Source organism: Protobothrops mucrosquamatus, unplaced genomic scaffold, assembly GCF_001527695.2.
Source record: "Protobothrops mucrosquamatus isolate PMUCROS unplaced genomic scaffold, P.Mucros_1.0 scaffold8329, whole genome shotgun sequence".
Classification (NCBI taxonomy): domain Eukaryota; kingdom Metazoa; phylum Chordata; class Lepidosauria; order Squamata; family Viperidae; genus Protobothrops; species Protobothrops mucrosquamatus.
The window spans coordinates 4,300-12,632 of record NW_015394125.1 but is presented as its reverse complement, the minus strand read 5'-3'; the positions used below and the strand labels follow the sequence as shown (position 1 = coordinate 12,632).

Genomic DNA, 8,333 nt, shown 5'->3' with positions numbered 1-8,333 from the left:
AATTTTAAGGCATGTGGACTTCAACTCCCAGAATTCCACAGCCAGCAATGCTGGCTGTGGAATTCTGGGAGTTGAAGTCCACATGCCTTAAAATTGTCAAGGTTGAGAAACACTGCTCTAGATGACTATGGATTATCTTCTGAATCATAGGAAGCATACCTTAAATGTTACTTGGGAAGAAGAAATGCTGGAAGAAGGCAAACTATCACCTTTTTGTCCATGCTAATAAGTGTCCCAAATGTATCTGACTACTATGTGACAAAGAAAGCTAAAATGATAAGCCCATGATTTACTCCTGCAGAAATCTTACTTCTGAGATCAGTAAACTCTGCTTCCAGATACAAAGCAGGTCTTTATTTCTCTACCAACTTAGTATACTTCCCTGCTCCTATTTAGGAAACCAGAATGGGCATCCTCCTTTCTTATCAGCCAGATTCCCTCTGATATTATCACTTACCACTCCACGTTCCCAGATGACAGCCATACGGTCCTGTACCCCACTGACTCCATGGGGGATCTTAGTGAAGTCTTCCTTCCCCATTGCCTTCTGTTTAGTGGTGAAAGGCCGGTGATCAGAGGCGACAGCATTCACAGTGTCACTGAGGAGAAAGATAAACAGAAAGGAAGACATAGGATAAGTCCCAAGTACTGTTTGTTGTGCTGATATTTCACCCCAGATTTCACATGAGTTTTGGGGTTGAATGGTTTAAAAAATTCATAAATGAATGAATGAATGGTCACAGACTTTCCCTTTCAGATCTGCCCTTTTCTATCCCTTTTAGATTACGTTGCAATTGATTCTTCAGGCATTATCTAGAGTTAAGTAATCCAAAGCTTCTTACTTGGCAAGCAAACTCATGAGGTAGGTGGAAGTGTTTGTATCTAGCCGCAAGGGTGGCACTGTGACGTAGGCTGCTGCATGGGACCAGTCCTGGTGATAGTAGTGTAAGCCTGTTAACGTAGTGTGTGCTGTGGTGGTCTCTGCATACACAACCTTCCCTGTGGGTAAGAAAGGGGAGAAAACATTGAACCCCAAGGAGTTAGATCCAATCTTTTTAAAGTGTTCAATACATTATAGGGTGATAAATAGATGAGGCGACTCATCAGTCTTTATCTAATATTGAATTATCTGTATAGGGTGAGTAAACGCCTGGGAAAGATTTTGAGGAAACTGAGGGTAGGAGATTGGAAGAGGAAAATAGCACTCTTTGTAGTGCCACATTTAAATATATAGCTATTAAAATGTAGGAAAAGGTTCTGGAACCAGGAGGGGGTAAATGGAAAGAGGGGATTCAAAGCCTTCGTTCCAGCTGTTATGAAATAATAATAAACACAATGTATTTTGCATTAAGTGCTGGTCTTTGCACTCAGAATCAGAAGTTGGTTCTCACCTTGCATTTTGGCTGTGGCTATAACATCCCCGGCAGACATGCTAGACACGTTGACCAGATAGACAGGGCAGTGAGTCTGCCAAAAGAGGAAAAAGGGGGAAAGCATCAGACTGAGCTGTGAACTATGTTTCACAGTAGGATGTATACAGAAGGGTACAAAACATTCTACCTTCTTGCAAGGAGTTGGATAATGAAAGTAGCCAATTAGGAATCAAGTGGCCTGACATTAGGAATCAAGGAATCAAGTGGCCTGACATAGTATAAGACCAAGGAATCCACCCAAGAAATTTCCTTGAAAATAAGCTTGTAGTGGATATAAGGGCTCATCCATTAGCATTAAGGTGGGTAAATTTGGTACCCCAGGGAAGAATGAGGAGGGCTGCACTTACCCGATTAGCAATGGTGATGACACGATGTGTAGCTTCCGCCTCTAGCTGCAATGAGAAAAGGACATGAGACAGGCAAAATATAATGCATGCTACTTCTCTGCTATTAATAGTACATGTGTGCTAAAAAAAAAACCCTACCATATCCCCATCACTCAAACAATGTTCAACTATTTTAAAGTCAGCTTGAACAACTGACAGCTTTATGGTAAGGTGTTCTAACTACAAGATGCCAATATAGACAGGAATAAGACCCATACTGTGCTACAAATAGCAATTAAGTCAGTGAGCAGAGATAATCATCTCCTGACCTGTTGACTGGGGAGGGGGATTTTTTCCCCCATATCCAATCACATAGGTTTATGGGATGAGAGGATGGAGCAATTTCCGACTGCAGAATGCATGAGTGTGTGTACATATACCACATGGCATTTTTACCTCTTCTGGTCGACTGATCTCAATTCCCTCTGGACCAGTGATGCCCAAATCCAGAGCTTCCCTAGCTCCCTGTACAGAGAATCAGAACAAAAAGTTCAGAATCGACACAGTGGTATCCTTTTTTTTCTTCTTGATTTTTATACTTACACAATTTGAAACCAACATCATAATCTGGAATGGCAATGCATGATATAAAGGGATTGTCTCCCACTTCACATTTTCAGTGCCTGTGATAGCTGAGATGGTGATTCCAATCCACAATTCTAATTATGTGTGAAAATAAATGGGTGATAAGGATTCTGGATTAATGAGAGCATGTCTGCATGGATAGTGTAAACTGCTTGCAGAAATGCATCCAATTGTTCAGAAGACACTAATGATAAGAATGAGAATATGTGTGGGACAAGGACAGGCTTTGGAAAATTCAGGAAAGGGTGATGGAGAAGAAGACTTGCCCATCCAAACAAGCTGCATCCTGGAAAAGCGGCAACACTTTGAGACCATCCACATTTATGAAAACAGTGGAGCTTAGATCTATCTAAGGGGGTATTATTGGACCCACCCTACCATCCTCCAAAGCAGCTTACCTCAGCCACCAGCTCGCCATTCTCAGCATGAACACGTGCGATAGCTCCAATATCTTTGCAAGCACGGAACACCTGGTACAGCTCACTGTCTCGGAGCATGTACAAGTCTTTGTATGTCATGAACATCTGGAAGGAGTTGACACCCTTCTCTCGAACCAAAGTTTCCATTTCTGATTTTACCTAAGATACCAGGAGGGATGGGATTAAGAAAGAGTTCGTTAATCACCACTTGTAATTTTAAAGAAGTCCTGCAGACAAAAATATCCTGTCTATCCACTCATAGACAGAAATGATAGGAGAATGCTGCATGTAACTGAAACTCAGAATTCAAGGTCTCCAGAACTGCCAAATAAAAAGGTGAAAAAGATCCAGGACCGCAGGATAGAACCTGCATTTTAAAATTTGCTTTCTTGTCATTCCAAGTTGTTTCCTAAATAACTCATCACTTGCTCTGAGCAAGAAATTTAATGCCATGTTGGTGCATAATAATTTGTTTAAAATCACTCAAACTTTTGTTGCAAGAATAAAATTTTATGCCTTAGCTCTGCACTGCTACATATCTGCATGCCGGCTAGACAAGCTCTGTGACAAAGGACAGCCATTGTAATTCTTGTTCAGGTGCCCTGGGCTTTTCAAAAATGTCCTTTCTCAGGTTCATCTGCTCTGCTTGAACCTGAATTTTTCATAGAAAAATTCTATGAAACACTTTCATTATAAAATGTTACGTAATCATCGGCGTGAAAAGTAGAATATAAAACAATAAATCATATAAAGTTACACATAAATTTATACAGGTAGTCCACAACTTACAATCACAACTGAGTCCAAAACGTCTGTGGTTAAGCAAGACATTTGTTAAATGAGTTTTGCCCCATTTTACAACCTTTCTTGCCACCGTGCAGTTGGCTTTGCTTGTCAGAAGGCCACAAAAGGTGATCACCTGACACCCCCCCCCCCCAGGACGCTGCATCTGTCATAAATATGAACCAGTTGCCAAGCATCTGAATTTTGATCACTTGGCTATGGAGATGCTGCAACGGTTGTAAGTGTGAACAACAGTGAAGAAAAGACAGTACAAGCAGAAATTGAGGGTGGCTGGACTAGAAATGATTGAGGAACAGACCCAAACAAAAGACTACTGTAACCTCAGTCACCCAACCTGGACAAGATGGCCAAGGGATGGATGTATATAACCCAGTAAGCATGGTCTGTAATTCCAGATGTTTGAGGCTAAATACATCCTATCTAAGAGGAGCTGCACAGGGGTCTGAGTTGAAGTAGATCCCAGCAGACGACAGCGTGAGGACAGGACCTGGGCTGTTGGGCCATGATGATCATTATCCTGGATGAAAAGGGCAGGGCCACAGTTCAAGCTCAATTTTTGGTAGGATTTGATAGGGTACTGCCAGCTACTTTAGAGGGTCACTTCTTGTCAATTTAGAACAGTTTTCAATTTTATAGTGTCAAGTATTATTTAGATTCCTAAAATCTTCAATCAACATGCCCAATAATTATGATGTCCCAGCATAGAGAACCATGCTGAAGGCCAATTCTGAAACACATATGGTGACATTAAAATGCAAATCTTATATACTTGCATTCAAATGTTGGACCTACATAGGGATCCAATATTGGGTCTTACAGGTTCTTAAATACACAGATCTTAACTGATGGGGTAGGAACTACTTTCTGGTCTGCAGTCAGATGAGATGTGGATTGCATCAGCAGTACAACCACTGTACAAATACAGGGAAGAAGTCTTGTGTATGTGTGCTTTTAAGGCAATGTTAATTCCTGGTCGCTACCTGGACGAGTTGCTGCAGTTTTCTTGGCAAGATTTTCCATTGCTTTTTTTCTGGGGCTGAGAGAGAGAAGCTGATCCAAGGTTGTCCAATTGGATTTATGCCTAAGGTGGAATTAGAATCACTCCCTAAATACTATGCTTGCTAAAGAGGGTCTTGAACCTAAAAAAATTGAAGACTAGCGGTACAGAGGCTATTAAACTAGACATTTTTTAAAAAATTGCTTCCAGGTTCATCCCTCTTACCTTAGGTGCCCACCAGGTGATGCCCATGTGCAGGGCATAATCACAGCACACCTTTGGGTCAGCCAGGCTGCGACACTTCTCATAAGCATCTAGCAGGGAAGTTTCTTTATCTGGAAGTACATGTCCGATAACCATGGTTGTCCCCCCAACCAGGGCTGCCTACATATGGAGAAAGAAAACAACCCTTTAGAGATTTATATTTACATATCTGAAATTATTTCTATTCCTTTCTTGCATCATTTTTATAGCTTTCGGGGAGCTAAATATCAAATATAGTAACTACCTCATATTAGCAAAATTAATATATTACAGACATTAGCAACAATAAGATATTAAAATATTTAAAAATCCTCCAACACAAGAATCGCAATATTTTAAACACCCAAATAAAAAAGGCTTTTCACTTTATATTGAAAATATAGCCCAGCTCTGCTGCCCGTTTGCTGATAGCTCAAAATTGGAAGAGTAAAGTTTTACCTACAATGGAGGACTGGAGATTGAAGGTTTCGCATCTTGCTGAAATGGCAAAAATTTCGGCTTATCTGAAGAATCATTCAAATGAACATTTTTTATCAATATGGAGAAGATGGATTGTTTATATTCAAAATAAGCATAGAATGGTGGAATATAATCTAGGCTTTTAGATAATTTGTTTTTTTTTCTTATATATTTCACCTACTTATGTAGAATAATATTTTGTGGAGTTAGGGATATTAATAGTAGTTTACTTTTAGTTGAATAGTATCCTGGGATTAGGTTTGGGAAGTCCGGGGGGTGGGGGGTAGGGTTTTTACATTGTGATGTATTTGTGATGTGTTCTTTTTTATGATGAAAATAATAAAAATTTATATTTGAAGAAAATATAGCCCAGCTGATACCAGATAAAGACTACATTTGGTAGAGAATAATCACAACCTATCTTGCCTCCAATAGCAATGCAGAAAAAGTTTTTAGATAATTTTTAAAAATTTTCAGATACAGAAATAAAAACTAACAGAAACTAATGATTGATGTAGAAGAAAGCTAATTTTTTGTTGCCCAGGCCTAGAATGGACTTCCGGAAGTGGCATCCACACAGAGAACCGGTTGTTCGCATATTTGAATCCCACCACTGCCTAAGGGGGAGAGAACAGATCAAAATTGAACCAAAGCAAAATGGAGCTGCTGTTTGTATACCAGGGTTCTCCGATACTGTTGTTGTTGAAGAACCCGATATACAAATAGCAACTCCATTTTCTTTGATTTAATTTCAGTATGTTCCCTCCCATCCAATTCCAATAAAGATAATCTGGAAGAGCAACCAAAGCCATCTGTACCTGAGCTGAACTCTGATTGAAAAGGGTTTCTAGGGTGCTGAGGGGTTGATTTGCCACAATTGTCTGAACAATCTTCCTCACAAAAGGAAGGTTTAAGCCTAGCCAGTAGTCTTCTAGGAACATAGGATCTAGAGATGGCCTCTTCTAAAGGGGGCATACCACAGCTTCTTTCAGGGCTGCTGACAGCTCCCCCCCCTCAAGCAAAGGGTTAATTAATAATCTCATGAATACAGGCAGTGACTTCTCCAACCCCTCCTTGCAATAGCCAGGATATTAGCTGAACAAGAGCTCCATGTTCAACAAAACAAATATTGGCAGGGAATCAAAGGAGAAAGCTACTGCCCATATGCTTTCCTTGGGAACTTCCTGATAGGAGAGCTAGGCGGGAGCCAGTAGAGCTGTTTGGTAAAAATAAAATCGCCCAGCTTCAAGGCCACTAAACACCATGCCAAGAATCTGGAATCTGTTAATTTAAACCACTGCAGAGTTATAATAATCATTTGTATCATTGTAGTGTAGCAATCAGCTGTTTTGAATGCTTTGTTTTTGTCTGCAGTAAATAAATCTTATCTGAGACTTTCATGTGTTTAGATGAAGAGCTGAGCTAAAGCAGGAAGTATCTGTGTTTTACTGCTAGCTCCAGAGAATACAGCCTGACAGCTAGGAACATCTGGCTAGTTTCTAGTAGAAACAGGATATTAAGTTCAGATCAGAAGTAGGGAACTTGTATTATCCCTGGAAAAAAATGGATATTCTGACATGGGCTACCAGTTCTCTTTTCCTGGACAAGGCACATAATTTATTGGATCCACCATTACAAATTAAACATGCCAATAATCTTTCTCAAATAATCAGAATGTTGGTATAATTTATGTTAAGTAGATATACAATAACTTGCTCAAACAAAGGAATCTGCACTGAATACTGGATAATCCATGTTTTATTGCCTGGATTTTTATGACTCTCACCCCGCCTGAAATCCAGAAGTGCTTCTAATAGGTGGTATTCTGGACTAAACCACCATCAATCTGAACTGACACTGCAGGCAAATGCACATGGTGTTTCTTGAGGACTGTCTTGAGCAGAAAGATTTCTGTCATACAACCACTTCTGTTTTCTTGCCAGTCTAACCTCATCATTTGCATTATTGCTTTGCTCAGTAAAAAAAGGATACATGCACCTCATTCTGCTTTTAGTTTTTGACTCTGCTTTAACTGAAACCTATTCATCAGGCACTGCAACCTGAGATACACTGGAGTGGAATGGTGACAAGCTCCAAACCCAATGATATTGTGTGATGACGTTTCAGGACAGGCATCGGCATATGCAATATGGGTATGTGCACAAAAACTGTTGCAGACAGGCTTCTACGTTATCCCAGACTAGAAAAGTACAAGTTCAAGACTAGGTGATAATTAAGACATAGACACAAGGATCTCTGTATTGTGGCTTCTAGAGATGCCTGTCTTCAATTTACATCACAAGTGGACTGATATATGAAGACAGGGTGTTGACAGCTATTTGCCTAAAATCTGCAGGCAAGGAACCTTTTTAGGACAATCACAGTCTTTGTTAAGAGAATATTCATCACTTCTAATTTCTATTGGCAAGCAAAGCATCAGACAGGACTGTTTATTACCGCTTAACCTCAAGAATTTAACTACTAGCAACATTTATTGTATATTTCTTCTGGAAGACTTCCAGGAAACTCCATTATTCTCCATTTCCATTCAGGAAAAAATGGGACTGATAACTTCCTTCTATTTTTCCAAGCACATGGAGAAACCATTGAAGCAGAAATCAGTATAAATACTGGGACAGAATTGCCGACAAATTCATTTTTGATAATTATTTTGAATACAAGGCTGAAGCCTATTGAATATGATGTGTGAAATGCATTTCCCTCACTTATTAGGCCAGAGGTGAGGTGAAGGAGAAATTTCAGCAAATACTGGGAAAAGAGAAAATGGGATAATAAAGCTTAATAGTACGTGGGCCAGATTATGGGCTATAGTGTAGCAGCCCCAGATTATGGGCTGAAATTGTAGTTCATCTATCTGTAGTTATGCTCAACTATATATATTTTTCTGAGTTTGTAAATGGAGTTACTATATGGAAAGCAGCAACTAATATAATGAAGCATTTATTTGATATTCTTGTTGTGCAAG

General features: G+C 39.7%; 1 protein-coding gene across 1 annotated transcript; it reads right to left on the bottom strand.

Annotated features, from left to right (window-relative positions):
• Positions 1-457: 457 nt before the first annotated feature.
• Positions 458-5,008, bottom strand: LOC107300753 (dihydropyrimidinase-related protein 5-like; the record flags this gene model as incomplete). The annotated part of the gene is made up of 7 exons (XM_015830049.1): positions 458-599; positions 843-999; positions 1,392-1,467; positions 1,781-1,825; positions 2,216-2,284; positions 2,803-2,982; positions 4,850-5,008. Coding segments are annotated over 7 exons (828 nt in total), but the record flags the coding sequence as incomplete, so codon positions are not given.
• Between the last annotated feature and the right edge of the window lie 3,325 nt (positions 5,009-8,333).